This window comes from Pygocentrus nattereri, chromosome 9 (assembly GCF_015220715.1).
Source record: "Pygocentrus nattereri isolate fPygNat1 chromosome 9, fPygNat1.pri, whole genome shotgun sequence".
In the NCBI taxonomy this organism is placed as follows: Eukaryota; Metazoa; Chordata; class Actinopteri; order Characiformes; family Serrasalmidae; genus Pygocentrus; species Pygocentrus nattereri.
Genome location: NC_051219.1, coordinates 18,888,311 through 18,915,767, shown reverse-complemented (window position 1 = coordinate 18,915,767; position 27,457 = coordinate 18,888,311). Strand labels below are relative to the sequence as shown.

At 39.2% G+C, this 27,457-nt stretch overlaps 3 protein-coding genes across 3 annotated transcripts in view; 1 reads left to right on the top strand and 2 right to left on the bottom strand.

Moving 5' to 3' along the window:
• Window positions 1–6,666: 6,666 nt before the first annotated feature.
• On the bottom strand, window positions 6,667–13,722 carry LOC108425535 (TAF8 RNA polymerase II, TATA box binding protein (TBP)-associated factor). Its single transcript, XM_017694231.2, has 8 exons — window positions 13,354–13,722; window positions 12,969–13,128; window positions 11,922–12,020; window positions 10,206–10,268; window positions 9,911–10,035; window positions 9,271–9,418; window positions 7,467–7,609; window positions 6,667–7,302 (listed from the first exon to the last, which is right to left on the bottom strand). The coding sequence occupies exons 1-8, from the start codon at window positions 13,366–13,368 to the stop codon at window positions 7,162–7,164; spliced, it is 894 nt and encodes a 297-aa protein (XP_017549720.1). The 5' UTR covers window positions 13,369–13,722; the 3' UTR covers window positions 6,667–7,161.
• A 214-nt stretch (window positions 13,723–13,936) lies between these two features.
• Window positions 13,937–14,857, bottom strand: g0s2 (G0/G1 switch 2). Its single transcript, XM_037541600.1, has 2 exons — window positions 14,803–14,857; window positions 13,937–14,592 (listed from the first exon to the last, which is right to left on the bottom strand). The coding sequence occupies exon 2, from the start codon at window positions 14,571–14,573 to the stop codon at window positions 14,238–14,240; it is 336 nt and encodes a 111-aa protein (XP_037397497.1). The 5' UTR covers window positions 14,574–14,592; window positions 14,803–14,857; the 3' UTR covers window positions 13,937–14,237.
• Window positions 14,858–23,496: 8,639 nt separating this feature from the next.
• The window catches only part of LOC119264057, a 6,302-nt gene continuing 2,341 nt past the window's right edge, over window positions 23,497–27,457 (top strand). Inside the window, exon 1 of the mRNA XM_037541284.1 lies at window positions 23,497–24,460. Coding sequence (XP_037397181.1) covers window positions 23,579–24,460 — 882 coding nt within the window. The 5' untranslated portion in view covers window positions 23,497–23,578. The remainder of the gene's footprint in view (window positions 24,461–27,457) is intronic.

Here is a 27,457-nt window from a genome sequence, read left to right as displayed (position 1 = left end):
CTTGTCTTAAACCTTCTTTGCCATTTTACCTTACCTTACACCCTAAACTTACCCTATTTTAAACTGTTAATTTACCTTACTTTATACTATCACATCTGAACAGATCTCTTACTCTAATCATACCTTAACTCACAGTCCACACTCTGTAAGTAGTGCCATGGTTCTGAATAAAGCCTAGCTATTCAAACTCGCCCCAATCTCAGGCCTTAATCTTGCTAAGTTTAATTTTATCCGGTTTGCTTGACATATATAACTGAGTGTCAACGGCAAAGCGGTGTTAATTTATACCATGTTTACTGATAATGGTGCCCAGTGGTAGCATATATATTGTGAGTAATAATATAGGTCCTAAAACAGAGTCTTGTGGAACACCATACTTTTCTTTTGCAAGGACAGCTGATTCACCATTTACATTAACAAACTTATAGCGATCAGTGAGGTAGTACCTGAACCAGAAAGAGTTATTCCTGTTACCCCTGCAAGGTTTTCTAGTCTATCTAGTAAGATAGCATGGTCTATTGTGTCAAATGCTGCACTAAGATCAAGGAGGACTGGTAAAGACACATTTCCATTGTCAGAGAATAATAAAACATCATTTACAATTTTATTTACAACATTTTACTAGTGCTGTTTCTGTGCTGTGATGTGGCCTAAAACCAGACTGAAATTTTTCATGTATAGGATTCCTACATAAATAGGAGCTTAATTGTTTTGCTACTGCTTTTTCCAAGATCTTAGATATAAAGGGGAGATTCAAGATAAGTCTATAATTTGATAGTTCGCAGGGATCGAGGTTAGCTTTCTTAATCAGTGGTCTAATTACTGCTAGTTTAAAAGTTTTAGGGGTATATCCAAGGCTAAGAAATGAGTTTATTATTATTTATTATAAGTCCAGCAGACTCGCCACACTACTGGACTGACTGGAGTTTCCTAATTGATGGTGAAATGATGGTCAACATCATTGGCATGAGCTCTGTAATGGAAATGTGATGAGCAGTAATTCCTGCAGACACAGACAAGAAGAGATGATTTACAGTGTCACACACACATAAAGAATAATTTCAACTCATGTCCTCATCTCACACTATCTTACCTAGTATCTTAAAGCACCGCTAGCCAGCAACACAAAACACAAGAGCACGGTATTAATTATTAATGCTATAAACAACAGCAGTGGTAGCAGTAATTTGATTACCGTGTTCTTTGGTCTTGATCAGAGTAGAGCTCAAGCAGAATGTATATACAGATACCAATCCATTATGATTATGATCATGATTAACTCCTAGTTCATTAATAGTGAGTTACCATGTGTTTCACTTTATAATACTGTTTATGATCATGATTAACTCCTAGTTCATTACTAGAGAGTTACCAGGTGTTTCACTTTATAATATTGTTCCTGATTATAATTAACTCCTGGTTCATTAATAGTGAATTACCATGTGTTTCACTTTATTATACTGTTCCTGATCATGATTAACTCCTGGTTCATTAATAGTGAATTACCATGTGTTTCACTTTATAATACTGTTCCTGATCATGATTAACTTCTAGTTCATTAATAGTGAGTTACCATGTGTTTTTCTTTATAATGCTGTTCCTGGTAATCATTAACTCCAAGTTCATTAATAGGGAATTACCATGTGTTTCACTTTATAATACGGTTCCAGATCTTCATTAACTCCTAGTTCATTAGTTATGAGTTACAATGTATTTTACTTTATACTGTTTCTGATCATCAATAACTGCTAATTCATTAATAATGAGTTAACATTGTTTCATTTTATATTGTTCTTGATTATCATTAGCTCCTAATGAAAAACAGCAACACCTTAATTCATTATCTTCATTATCTGACTGACACTAAGTACATGCCCTCAAGAGGACAATAAAGGAGAGCTACTGTTCAGAAGAAACACATTGAAACACATGCTCCTGCAGAAAAGAATGGTGTTTTCTAAACATGAGAGGTACGCAGACTGGTCCACTAAATACTGAAACATTTCGCAGTTGTTCCATTTGTAGGCTGATGTACAAATTGGTTCACACTGTCAAATATGAAGATCTATATTAGCCTTTTAAGGTTTCTGATCAAAACATACACATGAGGGACACCAGTCAGTACAGTGTGTTGCCCCCAGCCTTCGCTGAGCATACCTGTTTCTGTGAATAGAAATGAAGGGTATAATTAATTATATTGTAGAGAATGCACACTGTGTAGTGTATTTCACTACTGTTGGAAGTGTTGGAATACACTACATTAATTAATAGTTTAGCAGGAACCTTGTCAGACTCAGGTAGTGAGCAGTTAATGTAGAATTGATTGGTAATTTATGAGTAGTTACTCTAAGAAACCATAGTTACTAAGAAATTCTCTATAACACTCAGTAGTTATTGTTTAGTTAAGAGTGAACTAACCTAATCATTAGGTCACTATTACCTACTGAGTAGTTAACTAGTAGTCCTTTGTAGTTACTTAAGCATTAATGCAGAATTACTCATTTGTCCTGATTAGTTACTTATTAACTAAGAAACAATAATGTAAAGTGTTACCAACTGGGCATAGGGAGCTTCATGAAATGAATTTTTATGGCTGAGCAGCCGCATACAAGCCTAATGTTACTAAACACGATGATAATGGAAACGTATTCTCTGGAGTGTTGAATCACGCTTCACTATCTGTCAGTCTAATAGTGAATCAAGGTTTGGTGGATGCCAGGAGAATGCTGTCTACCAGAATGCATACTGCCAACAGTATAGTTTGATGAGGAGGGATAATGATCTGGGGCTTTTTTTTTTTGCAGGGATTGGGCTGGGCCTCTTAGTTCCAGTGAAGGGTAATGTTAATGCTACAGCATACAAAGACATTTCAAACAATTCTATCCTTCCAGCTTTGTAGCAACAGTTTGCAAAAGGTTTGACAACTTTGGTGTGGTGGAACTCAAGTGGTCTGCACAGAGCCCTGACCTGGCTTCTATAGGCATGAAAGCCAGATATTCATGTGCATTTGGCCATATAGTGTATGTATTGCAAAGGCATAAGCAGGGGAAGAGACACAGCAGTTGACTTGAGCACTATCTGTTCATATAACATAGAAACACCACACAGAAGAACCCTGGTCAACTGGCCAGGGAATCAAACCCAGGCCCTTTTTGCTGTGAGGCAACAGCATAACCCACTGCGATACCCTGTTGGTATATAGCAAGACTTCTTCAGTAGTAACTGATGATCTATATAAAAGTATAGTGAATGAGCAAAAGCAAATTCAGGATGTTAATGGGGTTTTACCTACCTAGACAGGTTTCAATTAAGTTTACATAAAAACGAGCCTTTCATTGGTGGTGGTGACAGTGTCTTTTAAGGAAGTTGAAGTCCTTCAGAGTTTCTTTTCCTTTTTTATTAGTGTTTTTCTCTTATTGTCAACAAGCATCCAGTCATCTTCAGCACTTACTTACATTTGCTCTAAAATTTGTGCTACACAGATCTGTTCCTAAACACTGCACTGTGATTGACAGACTGCTAAAAAGGCAATTTATATCTTAAGGACCTTTTACATTTATGGCATTTGGCTGACGCTCTTATACAGCGCGACTTACAATTTGATCATTTTACACAGGCAGGTGAAAGTAGTGTTATGAATCTTGCCCAAGGACTCTTATTGGTATAGTGTAGGGTGCTTACCCAGGTTTGGGGCTACGGGGCAGTTGTGGGCTGGAGGTTAGTGAACCAGCCCTGTGACCAGAAGGTAGCCGGTTCAATCCCCTTGGCTGACAGTCCATGACTGAAGTGCCCTTGAGCAAGGCACCTAACCCCTAATTGCTCCCTGGGCGCTGTGGATAGGGCTGCCCACTGATCTGGGCAAGTGTGCTCACTGCCCCCTAGTGTGTGTGTTCACTAGTGTGCATGTATGTGGGTGTTTCACTGCACGGATGGGTTAAATGCAGAGGTCTGATTTCACAGTGTGAAAACACAGTGACAAATGGTTGTAAATTCTTATTCTGAATAAGATGCCAGCCTAGTAGATTTGTTGTAAATAGTCCACAGATAAAACACAATAAATGTACAGTTTGGCTGATGAATGGATGGAACAGCATCTAGCTTCAATATAATTTTATTGGCAAACCCCATCTGAGTAAAATTTGCAAAAATGTCCTCTGGAAAATGGCTACCACAAACCTGAGTTTTCTCTGGAAGTGTTGCTGGGACTATCAGATTTTTCCAAATAAATTCTTAAATTTGTGACGTATGAAACCCTGGATCTGTCTTTTTGACATTCTCACTGGAGCACTGCAGTTTCACAGCAGAAGTACTCAGCTATGTCTTCTCGCTTCTAAAACACAGATACCACATGGACTTGCTAACAAGTCTAAAAATGAGTTTTTCCCTGGAGGGGATCTTTAACAATCCCTCTCATATTTGCAGCTTACTTTTGTATAACTCCCATTACAACAATACCTTTGTGACCACAGGTCAGAGAATGAAGGAGTTCAACTTTTGTACTGATGGCAACATGTCTGTTAAACACACATTGGTCACATTTCCCTGCTGGCTGACACACACTTACTGATTAATAAACTAATCATGTCTTTACATGACATAGTGTATCTTTTTGTGTGTATGTTTTAACCCTGCCATCTAATTTGTTCTCTCGGATAAATTAAGTTTGAAAGTATATATATACATACACACTGTGGGGGAAAAAGTATTTAGTCAGTCACCAATTGTGCAAGTTCTCCCACTTAAAAAGATGAGAGGCCTGTAAATGACATCATAGGTAGACCTCAACTATGAGAGACAAAATGAGGAAAAAAAAATTCTGAAAATCACATTGTCTGATTTTTAAAGAATTTATTTGCAAATAATGGTGGAAAATAAGTATTTGGTCACCTACAAACAAGCAAGATTTCTGGCTGTCACAGACCTGTAACTTCTTTAAGAGGCTCCTCTGTCCTCCACTTATTAATGGCACCTGTTTGACCTTGTTATCTGTATAAAAGACACTTGCCCACAACCTCAAACAGTCACACTCCAAACTCCACTATGGTGAAGACCAAAGAGCTGTCGAAGGACACCAGAAACAAGATTGTAGACCTGCACCAGGCTGGGAAGACTGAATCTGCAATAGGCAAGCAGCTTGGTGTGAAGAAATCTACTGTGGGAGCAATAATCAGAAAATGGAAGACCTACAAGACCACTGCTAATCTCCCTCGATCAGGGGCTCCACGCAAGATCTCAGCCCGTGGGGTCAAAATGATCACAAGAACGGTGAGCAGAAATCCCAGAACCACACGGGGGGACCTAGTGAATGACCTGCAGAAAGCTGGGACCAACGTTACAAAGGCTACTGTCAGTAACACACTACACACAACACAGGGACTCGGATCTTGCAGTGCCAGACGTGTCCCCCTGCTTAAGCCAGAACATATCCGGGCACATCTGAAGTTTGCTAGAGAGCATTTGGATGTTCCGGAAGAGTATTGGGAGAATGTCATATGGTCAGATGAAACAAGTAGAACTGTTTGGTACAAACACAACTCGTCGTGTTTGGAGGAGAGTGAATGCTGAGGTGCATCCAAAGAACACCATACCAACTGTGAAGCATGGGGGTGGCAACATCATGCTTTGGGGCTGTTTCTCTGCAAAGGGACCAGGACGACTGGTCCGTGTACATGAAAGAATGAATGGGGCCATGTATTGTGAGATTGAGTGCAAACCTTCCATCAGCAAGGGCATTGAAGATGAAACGTGGCTGGGTCTTTCAGCATGACAACGATCCCAACACACTGCTAGGGCAACAAAGGAGTGGCTTCGTAAGAAGCATTTCAAGGTCCTGGAGTGGCCTAGCCAGTCTCCAGATCTCAACCCCATAGAAAACCTTTGGAGGGAGTTGAAAGTCTGTGTTGCCCGCCGACAGCCCCGAAACATCACTGCTCTAGAGGAGATCTGCATGGAGGAATGGGCCAACATACCAGCAACGGTGTGTGCCAACCTTGTAAAGACTTACAGAAAACGTTTGACCTCTGTCACTGCCAACAAAGGGTATATAACAAAGTATTGAGATGAACTTTTGTTATTGACCAAATACTTATTTTCCACCATAATTTGCAAATAAATTCTTTAAAAGTCAGACAATGTGATTTTCTGAATTTTTTTCACTTTGTCTCTCATAGTTGAGGTCTACCTATGATGTCAATTACAGGCCTCTCATCTTTTTAAGTGGGAGAACTTGCACAATTGGTGACTGCCTACTTTTTTTTCCCCCACTGTATATAAAAAGAACCATCTTGATATAAACACTTGCTTAGAGCCTGATAACAAAAATCAAGAATGAAGAAACGAAGCATATCCCACTTAGACATATCATGTAATATTTAATATATTTTACTTTTGTGTCTACTACTATATATGCTTAAATATTATGTCTAACTCTGAATTTACTGAACTTTCCTAACACATAAATAAAGACTGGGGTGGGTGATGAGGCCCTGCAAATAATAATCCAAATATTTACAAACCCTGATATAAAGAACTAACTTTCGGTAATGACACTTCACACAACTGGAAGGTGTCCTGCCCTATGAAGGCTTTGCTTTATTTGATTCTTGTCATTTAAATGGGCAACACATTTTATTTTATTAAATAAATAAATTAGAAATGCCAGTTTGGTCCATTAAAGAGCAAATAATGTTTACTAGGCAAGTTATTTTTCTTCTTCTGGATTCAAAAATAGGGGGTTATATCATATTGTGGCCGAGTATCCTCTCACATCCCAAGTAAACAGTAATCAATGTGTGCATGTGGAGGGGGGAAACATTTATTTTCCTCATTCCTTCAATTATGAATACCTTGACAAAGAAGAATATCAAAAGGTGAGGCAATCATCAAACAAACATTTCTCATCTCAGTTATCTGTTTGTTTTGACAACACCAATAAGCCAACTAAATATCTAAAACTATATTCAAAAACAGTAGGGCTGTTTATCAATGGCGTATCACGATAAAATTGATAAACTGTTTCAAAATGCAACATCGCCGTTGCTCATCATCTGACTGCAAAACTTTGTTATTCCCATGATTTTCAGAGGCACGATGCGACCAATGAGCACCACAAAGTCAGACTGCTGTTGTCTTGTACTAGACTTCAGTCTATTTATCTGCCGTTCATTTTTTCCGTCTCACTTTCGGCTTCTTCACTGGCCGTAGGTAGGGGTTATCAATCATATTTTCTTCGTTTGATTTCACTGTAGGGACACCACCACCAGGTGGCAGTACAGCATTCTCCTTATCTGCTCCTGCATCGTCCTGAATTGAGAAAAACCAAATCACCATAACACTACCAAGTCCTTGCATCATGTAAACTTTACGTTTAAATGTAAACAAAGTTTACAGAAAAAATGTCAAAGTATCATTAGAATATGAAATGTACAAAAATACCATCACAGCAAAGGCATTCAGGATTCTCTTACATGAATTGTGTTGTTGGGGTTGTTCTCGGTGTCTGTCTGGTCATCCTGTTCAGATGAGTCCGTTTCCTCTAGCGTCTGCAACTCCAGCTCAGAGGGCAAGAGGGCGCTCAAGTACGGGATAGAGCTTGGCCGTGCTGCTATCACTGAGTAAGAGCAGACAAAGATTAACACACCACAATAGTGCTGCATAATGTACTGGACGTTTAATGCTTTTTCAGTGCTAGAACATGGTAAAAAGTTCTATACTCTGGCTTTTGGTGCTTTTTTCTTGCCTACAGAGGTAAACAAAATTGTTATTGTGATCGGATGTGAATGGATCAGCAGACATATGACTGCTCTCATACATATAAAACATACAGGTGAAGAGTTTTATTTAGGAACATACTGTATGTGACGCAATGGCCTTTCATTCATCACATTTACCTAGAATGAAAACTGATTATAAAGTAAGCGCATGAAAATTTTACCCTTTTTTTCTTCAATTAAATCTGTGGTGGCAAGTAAATTAGGAAAATAAACAGGCAACACACCATTCCAACATGTTAAATTAACTTTTTTGTTAATTTAGCTTTTTTTTTTTTTCTCAAACTGTTGTTAAACTGTGCTTAAACACCATCATGCTATTTAAGCTCTGGCCAGTGGGTGGAGCAGTTCATCTCCAGCTACCAGGACAACCATTCATGAGACTGCTTTACTACGAAACATCTTCATAAAATAGGGCACGTTTCGTGTAAATTATATGTATATTGGGGCCTGTCCTTTAGGTACTTGTTTCTACAGACAGAAGAAGATTCATTAACTACTTGATTTGCCGTCACACAACAGCTTGAGTTGAGGATGCACACGCCAATAGATGCAGAATTTCTGAAATCTACCACACAAATCACATCTTTACATCCAGGACCATCACCTTAATATGTATTAGCTCCTGTTTCTTTACTGTGTCAGTGCATACAACCACAACAGCAGCAAGTTGCCAAGTATCACATGTTCTGTTCTCGCAAGTTCGGTGAGTTTGATTAGGTTCATTAAAAACTAAAAAGTTGTGCATCGTGTCATCCAAAGTTTGTGCGAGATCTCCAATTCTGCAGTCACCAAAAAACTGCACAAATTAGCCAAAGATGTGAGATATACAGTCTTTTTATGATCTGTTAAGACTTTGAAAGTCATGTAGTGTCTCCAAGGCTTAAATATGCTGAATTGTCAGCTACATTAACACCTTTTGTTACTGTTATTTTCCCAGTATATCAAGTGTAAATTCATGGTTTCTGTGAGGTCACGATATTCAACAAATTTTCAAATAATTGTCTCTTTTTTTGCCTGCAGCGGTGTACCTCCACCCACTACTGCTGAAGATATAAAGAGCATATCACCCTGGACTGCTTTTTAACAGGGCAGCCAATCAGAACAGAGCTCATTTAGATGTTTCAGTCTTAAAGACACAGTATCAAAAACAGCCTGTTTAAACTGAAGGGATGAAGAGAGTTTAAAAAATGGTCAGTTGGTAAACTGAATTATGGCTATTGGTTACATGTGTCACTTCAGGGGAAAACAACTGTATGATAAGGGTCCTTTAATATTTGTTTTTTTTTTCCATAATAGTATCACTGGGTCCAGATTTTTGATGTTACACTTGGTACTGGTATCAACGTGAAAACTATCAACAACCCTGCACCACATGCATACTTACATACATTCTCTCTTTCATAAAATACACACAGTAAACTACAACCTCTGACATGCAGATCTGCATCAACACAGTTCTTTAGGAGGGATGGATTTACACACAAGGCAGAGATCTTACATGGAAAGGCAGTGAGGTCATCTTTAAACAGGCTTTGCGTTTCTCCAGTTTTGGCCATGAAGCGCGTGAGGGCTCTCTCAACGTCTCTCCTCTGAGAAGCTGCCTTCTCGCGCACCACCTGGTACTCTGACACAGGCTCACGAAACGTCTGCAAATAAGGAAAATAAACTTGCTTTCACTATGTGGATTTTCTTAACATCAGTGACAAATGTTCTCTTCTGAACAGTGTAAAGACAAATATCCAGAAGCTCCATCCCTAGGCACAAGTCTTGAGCAAAATATGTCAAATGAACAAACAAAATATGCACAGAAGTCCATTTTTATTAATTTAATATAATATAATATAATTATATAATTATGTTATATAATTATATAATATAATATAATCTGCCTGAAGGAGATGGTTACTGTAATGCTCTTTTTAATCAAAGAAGAGCAGAAAAAAAATATATTTACATTATGATATTTGTAACATTGCCACTAATGTTACCTACTGTTGAATTAACAATTAAATTTAAAAACCTGTTTACATTTTTGGTTTCATTATTACAAGGCAAAAGCACACACTTCAGTTTTTTTATGTCTATATTGTGCAGCCCTTTTATAAATGCATGAACCTCAGAATGAGGACGTTACTTACTGGGGTCTTGATGTATGTATGAGGGTCTGGAAACTCTGGAAAGTGACTAGGGATGTAAGCAGGATGAGTTCGTTTCTGTCCAGTCACAAGGGACTTGGGGATCACTGGGGCATTTGTTACTGGAGCTGTGAAAGAGCAAACACATAGACCTCAGCAAGAGACTTTCAGAGATAGAAAAAGATAAGGTTTAATAAAAAAAAATCATATAATTCAAATAATTGTAACCATGTGCAAAAGTGGTGATTCAGTAGTTGTTTCCAGAAGCAAATGACAAATAATCTAGTGAGATACTCACGTGCAGTTATGACCATCCTCTGAGATCTTTTGGAATACGCTGGCAATGTGTCTACATTAAAACCTGAGATTGTTATTAGAGAGAAAAGACATTTTAATAATGATAATGTGCATATGAACCAAGCCTTGAACATGTTTACTATGACCAACGCTCCACAAGAAACCAACAACAACATTAATAATATTAAAAACGGGCATGTCTAAGTTAAATTATATTTTTTATCAATCTAAAAATGTATATATAAAAATTTGTGCTTTTCCTCCACTTATTCCACTTATATTGCTTCTTAGAAAACCAAACAAAATGTGACTGGTTATGTGGCCGCCAGCCTAAAATCCTTCAGACAGATGCTGTGTTGTAATTTCAGACTGACCTCTGATTGGAGCAGACCAAGTCTAGCAAGAGGACAGACTCTGGGTTCAGTTATTAACAGAGAAATACAAGTGTCTGGCACTCGCAGCCAACGTAAACCCTGCACTGCCACAAGCACGCATCTGTGCAATGAAAATCTAGGGCATGCAAGAAATGTTGAAAAAGTCACCTGGTCTATGACTGCCTATTTTCTAAGGTTAAACTAAACTATGTCTGCATAGTCAAACTTTTAATCAGTTCTCAGTTCTTGTGCTCAGTGTAAAAAAAGTAGCCAAAAAAAGTGTTCGGGGAAAATACAACATAATGTTATATGGATTTAGTATATAATTTCCATGAATGCATTAGGCTGTGGACCACTAGTCAAACTAAAGATTTCTATTACTCCACTGAAAACTATGGAATATAAAATGGGAAAAATATAGTGGTATGCAAAAGTTTGGACACCCCGGTAAAATTTCAAGTTTTGATTTTCTAAGTGAAAACAAGTTCACGTCATCTACAGAGTAGGTGTTTGTGGCATGTGCCCGCCCCCAGTGGCGAGCACCTCGGGGAGGACACTGGGGAGAGAGCCGCATGCGTGGAGGGGGTGGAGTGCAAAACCTGAGCTCCCCCGATGGATGCGAGTCACGAGAGTGCTGGCGCGAGGAGGGGGACGACGCTGGTGCCAACCACTAGAGGCACCAGAGGAAGGAGTGAGTCCCGAGCTCCACCGCCTGGGCCCCGCTCCCTGTTACACAGTGAGGCCTCTACCTTCGACCCAGGCGGCTGAGCAGTTGGAGCGGTAACGGGGAGGCGGGCTCTCGTTCCCTCTTGGCTCTGGTGCTCATGTTGCCCTTAATGAGAGCCAGCTGATTCTTATCTGGCCGCAGCATGAGCGCCTTTAAAAAGAACTGGGGCGGGGGGGAGCAGCAACAAAAGACTGAAAGGCCAGCTTGAGTCACTGAAAAGTGGCCGTCTTTGTGTTTGGTTTATGTTCTGTGAATTAAAGTGATGGCTGCTGCAACCCTAAACCCTGCTTCCAGCGTCCTCCTTGAGCCTGGGGTAGCACATGCCTCGCTACAGTGCTTTTTAAACGGCACATTTTAAATATTGGGGGAAAAAATACAAAATGTGCAAAAATTACAGGACATTTCATATTCTGTGTTATTTTTTCCAATAAAACTCAGCAAATAAACTGAAACTGTGCACATGCTATGCAGATGCCATATTTATGTTTGTTTCCTTCAGAGGATGTGTCGATTTATTTTCATTTAATGTAATTTGACTGGGGTGTTCAAACTTTCGCATATGGCTGTAGGAATTACAGTAAAAACCTAAATCACTTTTTCCATATATATTTCTTACCCATTTCCACCAGTGTAATGACCACATCTGACAGTGTTGGGGTGCTTCTTGCTGTATGCTCACAGCTTGCTTTTGCACATCGCCCAACTTCAGTTATATCTGAAAAACAGTTTAAAGGAGGAGAACAAGTTCAGCACAGCATAAACAGGCTACATCGTTCAGTTATAGCCACACAAACACAGGCATACCAGCAACACAGACAACCACACAAGAAGAGTCATATTAGATTGCATTTTCTAAATGTTTGAACAGTTTAACCCTTACCAAAGTATTTTAGGGTAAACCACCTAAAAATAAATTGTAATGCTACACATGTGCCTGGGCTGTATCGCAATTAGACCAATGATTTATTAAAGTATGGTATGACAGTGTATAACTAAGACCATATACAAAGAAAAAAGAAAAATTATTCAATAAATAAAAAGCCAAAACACTTGTTTGCTCACTATTGGTAAAACACATTGATACTCTCAAGGCTGCCCATCAGCATTTAACATTACTTAAACGTGTATTATAGCTTAAACATTTCACAATAATTAGACTTGGAATCAGATGTAATAAGGTTACTTAGATTCCTGAGAATTCTTGCTGTGTTAAAATGCACATTTTGATATATTATTTCACTGGAATCTATTTATTCTTTAAAAACTTTAAAATGTATACATTCAGAGTCGGTGTATATATTTCTTTTTCTTCTTAGATTTTTTTTTTTTTGTATTTAAAGTCTATAAGGTGGCTACGCACCTAAGATTTTCACTCATTTTCCACCTGTGTAAATGCGATGTGACAAAAAAGGTGATTTGATTTGTAAATCTATCACCTCATTGGTTGCAGTTACACAGATAAGATGCATTAATAACAAGAAAACAGATAAACAGACACCAGGTCTATCTGTATACTGCTGATGAAAGCTAAATTGTGAGGTATATTTGTTTACAGAAACAGGATCTTTCTGTGAGTTATAGACGTACAAATGTGCCAGTTATATTCCTAGTTGACGCCACAGTGATGCGCACTAGACTGATGTCGGTTCCTGAGTTTACTTACAGCTCTGCATCATTTCTGTTAAGGTTTCCACTGCAGCTTTCTCGGCACTCTCGAAGCCACATTCCGTCAACAAAGAGCTGACCACGACCTGAAGGGTGCGCCGCCGTGCCAGGTAATAGTTCTCCGCAGGGCTTGTGTTGGACTTGTTACCTCCTGACCGCTAAAACGTAAGAATAAAAAAGCCAAAGTCACATTTAACTTGAACAACGTAAGGCAACTAACTTGTTTTTATGGGCTGGTTATGTTAAATAAATATCAGCTAGCAACCAAAAGCACCCTGAAGTTAAGGAGACCGAAGTTTTCACCACTTTATGCTAAAACAGCTAGTTAGCTAGCCGTTTTAGCTGCTATGCTAACGTTAAGTGAATTACAAAGAAGAGACTACCTCGCCGGTAAGCATGTTGAAGTTTCACTCTTTTGGGTTTTAGGTGGTTCGTAGGCGAAGCAGATTTCCGACAGGGATGATCAGAACATCCCACTTGTCTTAAAAGTTCTTGCCGCTACAATGCTGAGAGAACCGTTAGCTTAGCTAACGCTAGCAAGCAAGCAAGCAGGACGTTGTGTGAAAATTAGCTTAGCTTAGTTATTGAATCTACGCCATCCATCTCCGCAGATCTTTGCAGTTATTTTTCCTTTCTTAGTTAAAACATACGGTTATGTCTAGTTCGCTAACTGCTCTATCGTGTTGTCTACAGAGAGCTGTGTAGTGACAGTAGCTTGCTTTATTTTCGTATTCCTCCAATATAGCCAACTGCCGGAATAATAAGAGTCCTGTAACTTTTTTCAGAAAGGGCATAATAAAAGCCAAGAGTAGGATCCTCTTTAAAATAACCGAAAAAAATAATGTTCAGTTTGAGGATATTTTGGAATGGGTATCAGTGAGGCTATAAATTAAACCTATTTAAATGCATACACTTGGGAAATGTGTTTAAATTTCAGTCCTTAAAAGTAAGAGGAAGGGGCAAAAGTTTCAGCAAACTAGAATTTATTCAGTTGCAATCAGACAAAGCACATTCTGTAAAAACTTAATACATCCTTTATAAATAACGTTCACCCAGTAGAAAAGCATTACATCATCTGACACATAACATTGTTTAACATGAGACCCCCAAAACTTCCCAACATTTGCTGCTCAGCAGCATTTGATCCCAACAGACACTTTCCGTTTTCCTCTCTGTCAGGCTTGCATAGTACCTCAGTGCAAAGGCAGAACACTCAATGTGACTTTTTTTCCCAGCTAAGTACATGTTGCGGCGGAAAGTGGGATATTTATGAGGCGTGTGCTCTGAAGCTCATGCGCCGCTGCCTGAGCATGGGATGTTCCTTAGCCTTGGCCTCTGTCTCCGCATCCATGTCATCTGGGTCCTGGATAGCTGTCTGTGCCTCTTGGGCCTGCTCTGTCACTGTGACCTTCTCTTCCATCAGTTTCTCTAGCACAGGCTCTTCCTGATCAGGGAAGAGTGAACAGGCGACCTCCATCATCCCACTGACTATCCCCAGAACTGCAAAGGTGCCACCCACCAGGTACACCTTCATGGCCCTCTTTGAAGGTCCTGCACTCAGCATCTCCTTCACAAATGGGACAAATTCATGCATAGTCTCCATTTTGTTTCAAAGTTGAAGTCTGTGAAGAAGGAAAGCAAGTAATAAGTATTTGTGTAATCTTCCACAGAATCAACGCTAGCACTGAGCTATGTTCAGGATCAGTACCTCATGAAGCTATGTAATTAAAATCAAATAAACCAGAGGTGTTGAAAAGATCAAATCAGCATAGGTCAGGCACTCATAAGTTATACCACCATAAAAAACAAAACTATTGCAAAATAGTACTTACTTGCAAAAGTAAATAGATCCTTAAGATAATAGCTCCTTATTGGTTTGTCTTCAGGTGTCAGTGAAAACTCACTACAGAGTCACTCCCTATTTAAGCACAGTGGTATCTGTAGCCATGCCTACCAATATGAATATTCATGAAAAACACAGAAGCTTTGCCAGCATGCTTGTGCAAGTTCCTGTATATGGTGTGTGCCAACTCAATAGAGAGACCTCTGCCCAGAAGATTTCATCTCCTATTCACGTGACCAAAACACCCATTCTTCCCCACTGTACGTGAGCCATGTGTGCATATCATGGAATCAAATGTTCCCTACAGAAGAACTTGATGATTCTCTGTTCATAGCACAGAGCTTCAAGTTGGACCCAAAGTTCATTGTTGTTTGATTAGTACAGTGGGAAGCATTTTGTTTGAAAACAGATTATCAATAAAATGAATGTACTATCACAAAATGTAAAAAAAAAAAAGAAGTGTATATGTTATTATAAAGTTTTGGGCCAAGAACTGGGAAGTTGTTGTCTGATTAAGTCACATGACATGAAATCCATCAAGCATTCATTTCACTTACAGAAGAATTGCTTTTTCCAAAACAATACATAATGCATTTTACTTCATACCAAGTATCAGGGAGGTCTGCTAAACTAGGTGATCATTTTGCTCGATCGTAGGTGGAGGTGAAACACAATATTATTGGTGAATATTATTTTTCTCCACCTGCTGGTGCGTGGTGACATTTTAGAAGAGAGCAAATATATATAATAATAATACTATATAGTGAATTAAGTGAAAAGGTCAATTTTGACTTCAGGTTCTCTGATTTGTCTAATTACTTATGTTGCTCTGAAATGGGGGTCATATATAATCAGGGCTATGATTCATGCTTGATTAACCCACTAGTAAATACCCTGTGCACTTTAACCTCATTCATTGTTTCATTCCAAATCCAGCATGCTTGAGGACAGCTGTGTCACTGTCCAATTACTTACAGACTGCATTGTAATTATCCATTTATATTGTCCGCAGTGTGGTAAACAATGGCTTCATCCATTAAATCCCTCAGTAATTTCCTGTAAAATGTTTTTTTTTCATAATATCTTTTCTCATAAAAATAATCAGCATTAAATAGCTCTCTTTACAAGTAGGCTATAAATAATCTTTGAGGTTTTACTAAAGTCTTTTCAGTGTTACAAGAACCATTACAGCCATTCAGTTTGTGAAATATAACTAGATATTTAAATGTTTAGATACAAAGTTCAGGACAGGCAAAACTAATTCGAGTGGTCCAATACAAAGCGAGAACAAGACACATCGTTCAGTGAACCTTTCTCTACTGGGTCTCATGCCAGAGGTTGCAGTAATAAAGCTGTTGAAATTGACCACTAAATTCATTCAAATGAGTCTGAGATCAGTCAGAGTACAACAGCTTAACTTGAGCTAATGATATACTGTTCTTTATGATGTACCAATCACACAGCGTACGTGCTAAGTTGCAATTGTTATCTTTAGTTTTGGCACATTGAAGTTTCTCAGTAGCAGAGTCCCAAAAAATGACTAATTCAACACTGACAGCAAACAAGAATTTTATTAATACGTAGTAGTAGTAGTACAATTAGTGAGTACATTGCAACTCTAATGAAAACAATAGTGGGAAAAAAAAGTTTAGGGATACTGTAGCACATTTTATTACTACAGTACTATGAAAAGGTCAGAGACCACTGTTCATTTATTTAATTTCCAGACGAAATAAGTAAAAGTTATTAAAATTCCAGCATCATGAAAAAAACAAACAACATATATTCATCAATTACACAGCAGCCTCAACAAAATATTGATTTTTTTATTATTCAGTGTGTCCAGTCTTTGCCTTTAGTATAGTTTCTACCAGGGTTGGGATAGCTTCAGAAAAATGAGTAGTTAGCTACTTTGTAGCTGCTTTCCCAAAATGTGTAGTTAGCTACAATTTAGCTACTTTTCCAGAAAAAGTACTCGCTACTTTTTAGCTACTTTTTGAAAAGTTGTGTACTACTTTTTAGTTACTTTAAGAGTGTGATTGTTGGAATGTTTGTGAATCTGCGCCTGACACACCAAACAAGCCCCACTGATAATGTGAACAAGACACTGCATTTTATGATGCACCAGAAAGAAACAATTGAAAAGCTGCAAATACACAAAAAGATCACGGAAACCTAAGTTTAAGTGTAACCAACAGTCAAACCTACACAACAAAAATTAAGACTAATTGCAAAGTCAATCATTCCAGGTTTTTACTAACAAAAATCAACACAAATAACCAAATACAAACCAGAGAATTTTGTCCAATTTAAACTTTTCAGCCAGATACACCAAGCAGGCATAACATTATGACCACCTCCTTGTTTCTACACTCATTGTCCATTTTATCTGCTCCACTTACTACATAGGTGCACTTTATAGTTCTACAGTTACAGACTGTAGTTCATCTGTATCTCTGCATACTTTGTTTCCACCTTTTACTCTGTTCTTCAGTGCTCAGGACCCCCATGGAGAGCTGGCACTATTTGAGTGGTTCATTCACAGCACTGCAGTAACACTGACGTGGTGGTGGTGTGTTGCACTGGTCTGAGTGGATCAGACACAGTAGTGCTGCTGGAGTTTTTAAACCCTTGAGTGTCACTGCTGGACGGAGAATAGTCCACCAACCAAAAATATCCAGCCAACAGCGTCTTGTGGGCAGCGTCCTGTGACCAATGATGAAGGACAAGACGACAATTCATACTGTACAGCAAGAGATGAGCTATCGTCTCTGGCTTTACATCTACAGGGTGAACTGACAATGCATGTGCGTCTAATAGAGTGGACACAGTGTTTAAAAACTGGAGCAGCACTGCTGTGACTTATCCACTTGTACCAGCACAACACACCTCCACCACCCAAATAGTATCTGTTCTGTGAGGGTCCATGGGAGTCCTGATCACTGAAGAACAGGGTAAAGGGGACTAACAAAGTATGCAGAGAAACAGATGAACTACAGTCTGTAACTGTAGAACTATAAAGTGCACCTATATAGTAAGTGGAGCTGATAAATGGACAATGAGCATAGAAGCAAGGAGGTGGTCATAATGTTATGCCTGATCGGTGTATGTACAGACATGACATTCAGAGTCCTTGTTAAATTTCACCAATACTTAAGCCTGAAAATTGCAGTTTAATAATCCGACTAATAGCTCAATCGGAATAGAATTTGTCCATGTAAACACCTCAATCGGAATAGTCTAGTCCGATTGAGGCCATTCGGAATACAGTTTCTTTCCGACTGAACGAGGTGGGTAAAGCTCTAAATAATCAGTTAAACAGAAGAATAATATCCGTGTAAACGCCTGAATCCGATTACACTCCAATCGGAACGTGTAAATACGTTCTGCGCATGCGCGTCTCGTATAAGGTTTATAATGTTCAGCATGGCGCCGCAGAAGCTGGTCTGCAGAGGAGACGAAGTTTATGCTCTGAGCTTTAAAAGACGGCGGTGGGACGGACGTCCAGCTTATGTGTCTCAGAACACGACGTCTTCCTCTCGCCGCTTCCTTTATAAGTACATGTGAAGGACGTTTTTTCTGAGTCTGACATCAGTTTAAAGCGCTCCAACTGGAAACTCGTCTCATGTTGACAGGACATCACGTGATCTTCGCTGTCATGGTAACGTTTACTCTCAGCGCTGCTCCACGCATGCGCGTCATTTTGCATCGGATTGTTTGTAGTTAGCATGTAAACGAAGATTTTCATCAGACCGTTGAATAGAGTGAGCATAAACACCTCAGTCTGAGTCTGTAATCCGATTGTGTTAAATCGGATTGGTAATCTTTGCATGTAAACACAGCCTGTGATGGAAAATCTTCGTTTACATGCGCACTGCAAGTAATTCAATGCAAAATGACGCGCATGCGTGGAGCAGCGCTGAGAGTAAACGTTACCATGACAGCGAGCATCGCGTGAAGTCCAGTCGGCGTGAGATGAGTTTCCAGTTGGCGCGCTTGAGTTTTTAATGGCTTTAAACTGACGTCAGACTCAGAAAAACGTCCTTCACATGTACTTATAAAGGAAGCGGCGGGAGGAAGACGTCGTGCTCTGAGACACATAAGCTGGACGTCCGTCCCACCGCCGTCTTTTAAAGCTCAGAGCATAAACTTCATCTCCTCTGCAGACCAGCAATGACTTCAACCTCATAAAAAGTCAAACATTGAGAGACATTTTACAAGAAATTTTCCTCAGATGCGAGAAAAGTGGCTAGAGCTGAGCTAAAGGTTATGTAAGTCTGCGTTTGCGTTTGTATTTCTAGCCTGTACTAGAACATCAGCACACACTGAGACATGAGACTGTACTAGAACATCAGCACACACTGAGACATGAGACTGTACTAGAACATCAGCACACACTGAGACATGAGACTGTACTAGAACATCAGCACACACTGAGACATGAGACTGTACTAGAATATCAGCACACACTGAGACATGAGACTGTACTAGAACATCAGCACACACTGAGACATGAGACTGTACTAGAACATCAGCACACACTGAGACATACAGCCGAGATAGTAAAACAGACATAAAATGTGCCTTCTAAGGTGGTTTCATTTTTCCACTACCCTACCTATCATTGAGCAGCAACAATCAGATAGCTCAGAAACCATACCTGATACTGTTTATCGGTCAGACAACATCATGTCATGAGTTGAAGTTTCAGATTCACATTGTCTTTAAGTCTGTATACAACTTACATGGATAGTGGACTTTTAAGCTGTCTAATAAAATAAGTCTAAGCACAGCAATTTTACCATGCCAAATTGTCATGGGCATTATCAGTATTCAGTATTATCAATATGCTCTAAAGCATTGATATTAGTTCAAAGTGAGTTACTTAAGCAATAGAGGGAGTGTGTTATCGCGAAATACTGTGGGTGCCATAGATCATCACAGCCGTGATGTTATAGGAATAACACAGGACCTCGAATGTTCTATTGCTTTTATACAACAGTTAAATAAATATAGTAAGAAATGAATACATTGTGCCATGTGTCATTTAATATGTTAGCAGTTCCTTCTGCCAAATTATCCTTCCTTCATTAATAAGCAGCTTGTTGCTACGTCAGCTCACTCGCTGCACAGCCGGCAGTTTGTTCTCCAGCTCCTTACACTAAATTCCCAAACTGTCATTGTTTTTTATTGTGGAAGTTTTATGACTGTGTCCAATTTGATCAGACTCTGAAGATGAGACTACACGTTTGGCAAATGGTATTCGGTTCATGTCTGGCTAGTTCCAGGTTGTTTAGGTGTTCTTCTGTCATAGCTGCCGACTGCAAAGCTTGTTCAGTGGTAATGACGTTTTGGGAATTTAGTGTGGTCTCATCCTCAGAGTCTGACCAAATTGGCTGTCGGTTAAATGTGATCTTAAAAGTATCCATTTTCTGTTTGTGGCAAAGTAAGAAGTAAAAATGTTCAAATGGCTTGAGCGTCTCCTACAGCTGTCAAAGTCGTTGCTTAGCAGTATCATCTTAGCCGAGTAATACAGTGTTTGTGAAAATCCTGTGATGTAATGGCGAAATAACAGCACAGTTAGAACGCTCCTCAACCAATCAGCTTGTGTGGCTGGAACTAACTGTTGTATAATTATGAGTTAAAGTCAGTTACTAAGGATATGGGTATAACGTTAATATTTTATATAATTATGGCATTTTGATAGCTTGTATTTTACTGTTCGTATTTGTCCAGTGCAGTGTTTGCTTTGAAACAAGATGCTGACCTTTTGCAAAAAGCGTCCCGTGGGTGAGTGTTTCTGTGGGAGGTGAAAGAGCAGGGGGTCATTGAGCAATGACTTTTGGTTTTGACTCACTCTAGACACGTCTTCTGCTGCATGGACACCAGCGCATCAGAGACTTCTGACCCATATTGCGCTGATCTATGCCATGGCCTGTACCCTGGATGTGCAGACGCAGTTGGGAAACCAGCTGAGCACAAGCAGCTTGTGGCAGCAGCACAGTGCAACACGTAACACCACACAAAAAACTGTTCATACAGAAATGATCACTGAGGTCATTTTCAGAGTTACTACATTTCAAACTGTTCGATAAAGTCCTCCCTCTAAATGATTTTACTTCAGCCTACAAAATGTAGCAGTTTGAAGACACTTTACACTTTTATTTTAATCAGTGATTGCACGAATACTGCCCTCCTGAACAACTTATGTTATTTTAGATAAATAACTTAAAATGTTAATGCTACACCTTGAAAAATAGTGCAAAACAGTTCACAACTGTATTTTTTCCTTTCTAGCCAATCATAACTGCACTTTACCTTGGAATATAGACATTATAGTACTTAAAAGATCTTACTGTTGCTTTAATGTAAGAATCCATTTTACATCTCATGCTTGAAACATCCTTTTTTCATGAGTCATCCATCCTAGGTTATGAAAACATACATTATTTGTGTCCCTTAACAACTTAACCCTGTGACATGAACACGTTCCCTCCTGTAAAATACAAATCACATAATTAATGAGAATTTGCATCATCTGAAGATTAAGGGAAGGGATTCTTTCTTCTGTATTTTCAGTCATGTTGTGATATTGGCTCACCAAGTCCCTTGGAAGGTTCAACCCTGTTGCCCAAATTATACCTTAAAAGTAAATTATTTTAGAAATGTATATTTTATTGAAATCATCATAATGTCCTAAATGTCCTCATGTCATTAGCAAGAATGCTATTTAAGGCTACACTATGTATGTTTTGGGCATTTGGAGACCTCTTATGTGCAAATGTGTAATTGCACATAACATGTGGAAGAACATTTTGTAAAGATGGTGCTTTGGATCCCAGTGATCAGATGAATCTGACATTTGTGAGTGCGTTGAAAGAACGCTCAGTCAAAACTTGGTCTATGGCGTGTCTTCTAAGGATGTGAGTGATTTATCCACTATTGTCATCATATCTTCACCAGTGTAGTGTTAATTTCACATTTCACAACTCGCAGCATTGCTCATATCTTTTCTCCTGATTTAGTAAAACTATGTCTTTCAGTTTGAATAAATGTTACATAGTTCTGCTTTAACCTCATTTTGTATATTTGCTAGTTTTATGTTAACCCTGTTACTCATTTATGCCATTGTCAGGAATGAAACTTAGGTATTGTTCTTGAGATGGGGTAACATTTTTTGAATGGTTAAATGCATGTTTGCTTAGATTTAACAGTGATAAAAAAGTGAAACTGATATGAGATTTCGGGGCAGAATGTGTCATTAACACATGTTTCATTTGCATTGCATCATCAAAAGCTGACACTGACTTTGTACAGAGGTCACTCACCGAGCTGACTGTGGTGGCCTGCATTTGTGTGTATAAAGTCAATAATGGTGATGATAACAGACTCTATTTTAGTCTGTCCTGCAGGTCTGACTGTCTTATCATTCACATGTTACTCTTAGTACATTTGTACTTATCAAGGAACATTGAAAGCAGATTGTATCCATGCCGTTACTGTAATCTGCTGTAATACCTTGCTGTCTGGGTGTGTTAGTAGCCACCTGCTGTTCCAGTTAGTTCAGAAAGTAGCAGAGTTCCTACAAAATCAGAAAGTGTGAGTAAATTAGGTCTACTTTATCAGCTCTACATTAGTTGTCAGTTAAATTCTACATTCATTACAAATACTACTACTATTAGTCCCCTGAAATGTTAATAGTCAACAATGTTTCCCTTAAATTAATGCTGTCATTCTGCACTTTAATCTTTATTATGCAACTTACAGACTGTACTATAGTTGTCCACACAGTGTGGTAAGCCATGAACTCAGTCATTAAATCTCTCTAATTTCTGGTAATGTGATGTCTCTTATACTTAAAAAGAGTCACTGTACAACTATGGCCATTGAGTTATCAGCCAGTAAATGCAGGAGTGGCCAGCCATGCTGGCTGGCTACTCCTGCATTTACTGGCTGATAACTCAATGGCCATAGTGGTGCTGTTGGCTTCAATGGCAACACAACATCCATCCATCCATTTTCTAAGCCGCTTCTCCGTCAGGGTCGCGGGGGGGGTGCTAGAGCCTATCCCAGCAGTCTTCGGGTGGAAGGCAGGATACACCCTGGACAGATCGCCAGTGCAACACAACATTTGGTTTTACAATTCTTTTTGGAAATGCCCTTTTTTCTTTTGTCAAAATGGTCTTTCACACATTTATTGAAATCGTATTTGGTCTTCGGTTTCAGGAACGAGTACTGTGCAAGTTTTCAGATTTACAAGAATGCGTTCTGGGCACTGTGGACAATTACTAGGCTATGAAGGACCAATTGGTTGAATAAGTTTGCTACAGAACAACCCTGAGGCAGACCAGTGCTGCATCACTAGTTAGGTTAGAATGCCACAGATAAAAGCTCAACGATTGTGAGTGAAGCAGCTTAACAATAACCTTTCCCTGAATTTGTGTTTGAGCATCTAATTTTCACATAAGATCAGAATAGGTTTAATTTCAGATTTCCATAATTTTATTTTTGAGACATTCAGGGGGTCCAAAAAGTGAAATAGGGGCTCCCAGGACCCCCTGGATTTTGTGTGTGAATTAGAGAAATGCTTTTCTTACTTTAGAATAAGACTACCTTATAAAAGGATATGAAGTATTTAAAATTACTTTTAATAGCTATTAATAACGTCATAAACACTACGTTTAGTCATTTTAGCTGTTTGCTGCTGCTGTTTGGTTTGTGTTAGTTTCTAATTTCAACTGAAACAAGGTGAGTGCTTTTTTGTCATGGCTACTGCTGGGTTTTTCTCTTGTTCAGAGTGTGGCATGTTTAGTTTAGACCCCTTCTCCACCGATAGTCATAATGATAGTGGTGTTTGTTCAAAGTGCAAGCTAGTTAACTGCCTGGTAGAGAAGGTGGACAAGTTAGAGCTGCGTATCCGGGGTTTAATAAGGGATAGACAGCAAGGGTCACTGTTAGCAGCCCCGGGTACACCAGGGAGAGCTAGTACCCCCTCGACTCCGGCCTTAGAGCCCCCACAGCAGGGCGAATGGGTAACGTCTCGGCGGCATAGTCGAAAGGCTAAGGCTAATGCTACTGCAAAGGCCACAGCCAGCCCACCTGTACACCATGCTCCCCCAGTTCACGTGTCAAACAGGTTTGCCCCGCTCAGTGAAGCACCCGCTGAGGAGCCTGTTAAAGGTACTCTGGTGATAGGAGATTCTATCGTCCGGCACGTGAAATTAGCTACTCCTTTAGGGGCACCAGCGGCTAGAGTTATCTGCTTACCGGGAGCCAGAGCACCGGACATTAGTGGCAACCTTAGGCTGTTAGCAAATAGGAGATATTCGAGGGTAGTTATTCATGTAGGGGCCAATGATATTCGTCTGCGGCAGTCTGAAGTAACTAAGGCTAATATTAAAGAGGTGGTTAAACAGGCCCAGACGCTGTCCGAAGAGGTAATCTGTTCTGGCCCCATCCCAATGAGGCGTGGCGATGAAGCTTACAGCAGGCTTTCTTCGCTGAACCGCTGGATGTCCAAGTGGTGTACGGACAATCATGTGGGCTTTATAGACAACTGGCTAATGTTTGAGGGCAAGCCTGGTCTTTTAGGTAGGGATGGTGTCCACCCCACGCGGGATGGTGCTGCCTTACTTTCGTGCAGCATAGCACATAGTCTCTTAGTTAGTCGGCAGAGTAGCAGTAGCCTTAGAAGCTGCTGACAAACCGGAGCCGGGACCAGGCCGCAGACAGAGAGGCTTAACCGACCGTCTGTGAGCTGCAAAGAGACGTTACCTAGATACCAATGTATTCAGACTGTGTCTGTCCCCCGAGTCAAACATAAATGTCAAAAAACTCAAACAGTAAATCTAAATAACCTAACGTATATTAAACAATCATATCCAGACTGTAGCACTAGCACTTCAAAACTAAAGATTGGTTTACTTAACATAAGATCTCTAAATTCAAAAGCAGTAATAGTGAATGAAATCATAACTGATCAGAAATTTGATGTGTTGTGCCTCACTGAAACCTGGATTAGACCCGATGAATATTTAGCATTAAACGAAGCCACCCCTGCAGGCTATAATTATATACACAACCCCAGATCGTCCGGTAGAGGAGGCGGGGTCTGCATAATTTTTAGAAATTCCCTAGCTGTCAATCAGAAACACTATGATAATTTCACTTCTTTTGAGCTTCTTTACATCAATATAATTAATCCAATTACAAAACAGAATGCATTTTCTTTAATTAATATTTACAGACCACCAGGACCCTATGTAGAATTTTTAAAAGAATTTAGTGATTTCGCTGCAGATTTAGCAGTTTGTAGTGATAAAGTAATTATAGTAGGAGACTTCAACATTCATTTTGAAAAAGTTGATGACTCATTAAAAAAGGCTTTTGCATCAATTCTAGACTCAGTTGGTATTGCTCAAAATGTAACAGGACCTACGCATTACTGTAATCATACTCTGGATCTGGTTTTGACCCTGGGTGTTAGCATAGATAACCTAGATATTCTTTCTCAAACCTCAGTAATCTCAGATCATTATCTTATTTCTTTTAAACTTCATCTTAGTCATAATATACGTACATCCCCCAGCTACTCTATGAAACGTTCAATAATGCCCTTTACCGCTCAACAATTTACTGATAACCTTCCTGATTTATCAACCATAGTGTACTCTCCAGGTAACCCAGCAGAACTAGACAAACTAACTGATTGTTTAGAAAATACCTTCCGGTCTACTTTAGATGGTGTAGCACCACTTAAACACAAAAAAGAGAGACAGAAAAAACTTGCGCTGTGGTATAACGACCAAACTCGTACTTTAAAGCAATTAGTACGAAATTTTGAGCGAAAATGGCGATCAACCAAACTGGAAGTATTCCACTCTGCTTGGAAAGACAGTATTGTTGAATATAGAAGAGAAATTAATAAAGCCCGCTCAGAGTATCTGGCCTCTCAGATCGAGATTAATAAAAACAACCCTAGAGTTCTCTTTAGTGTTATTTCTAAACTGACTAAAAATCAGGCAGGTACTGATCCTCAGATTCCAGCAATCCACACTAGCAATGCTTTTATGGACTATTTTGATAATAAAATCGAAAATATTCGGGACAAAGTTCAACAGATAAATAGCACATCTTGTCTGTCATCTGGTGTGGCTGATATAGAACAAAATCCAGCTACCGAAGTCAGGTTGGAAGTTTTTAACCCACTACATCATTTAGAACTGGAGAAAATTATCTCCTCATCAAACTGCACAACCTGTACACTTGATGCAGTTCCCACAAAACTATTAAAACAGGTATTACCAGACATAATTAAACCACTATTAACAATAGTAAACTCATCATTAAACCTGGGGTATGTTCCCAAAGCCTTTAAACTAGCAGTAATTAAACCTTTGATCAAGAAACCAAATCTTGATCCTAGTGTACTATCTAACTATAGACCTATTTCAAATTTACCATTTATTTCTAAGATTTTAGAAAAGGCCGTGGCCCAACAACTTGGCTCTTATCTGCAAAGAAACCAGATCTATGAAAAATTCCAATCTGGATTTAGGCCTCATCATAGCACTGAGACAGCTCTAGTTAAGATAACAAATGATCTGCTTCTTGCCGCTGACCAAGGCTGCGTTTCTTTACTGGTACTTCTTGATCTGAGCGCAGCTTTTGATACAATAGATCATAATATCCTCCTAGAAAGATTAGAGAAAATGGTCGGTATAACTGGAACTGCCTTATCGTGGTTCAAATCATACTTGACCGATCGTTTTCAGTTTGTGAGGGTAAATAATATACCCTCCAATTATACAAAGGTTAGATATGGAGTTCCACAAGGCTCTATCTTAGGACCGTTATTATTTACGTTATACATGCTCCCCCTGGGCAAAGTTATTAGAAAACATAATGTTAATTTTCATTGTTATGCAGACGACACGCAGCTCTTCATATCAGCCAAACCTGATGACAAACAGAGAATAAAGAAAATGGAGGATTGCGTAAAAGATGTGAAATCATGGATGTCACACAACTTTCTTCTATTAAATAGTGATAAAACAGAAGTTCTTCTATTAGGCCCTAAAGCTGCTAGAAATAAATTATCACACCTAATGTTGAATCTGGCCGACTTCTCAGTCACACCTGGTTCAACAGCTAAAAATCTTGGCGTTATCATAGATTCAGATCTAGCATTTGATAAACACATATCTAATGTTACTAAAACAGCTTTTCTACATCTCCGTAACATCGCCAAGCTAAGAAATGCTTTATCCTTACATGACGCAGAAAAATTAGTACATGCCTTCATTACGTCAAGGCTAGACTACTGTAATGCGCTACTGTCAGGATGTTCTAGCAGTAACTTAAATAAACTTCAGCTAGTTCAAAATGCTGCAGCCAGGGTCCTTACTAAAACTAGAAAATTTGACCATATTAGTCCAGTCCTATCAGCTCTTCACTGGCTTCCAGTCAAATTCCGCATAGACTATAAAATTCTCCTGTTAACGTATAAAGCCCTACATGGGCTCGCTCCTGAGTATCTGAGAGACCTTATCTCCTATTATGAACCACCACGATTACTTAGATCACAGGGTGCTGGCTTCCTAGTAGTTCCCAAAATTCAGAGAAGCTCTGCAAGAGGAAGAGCT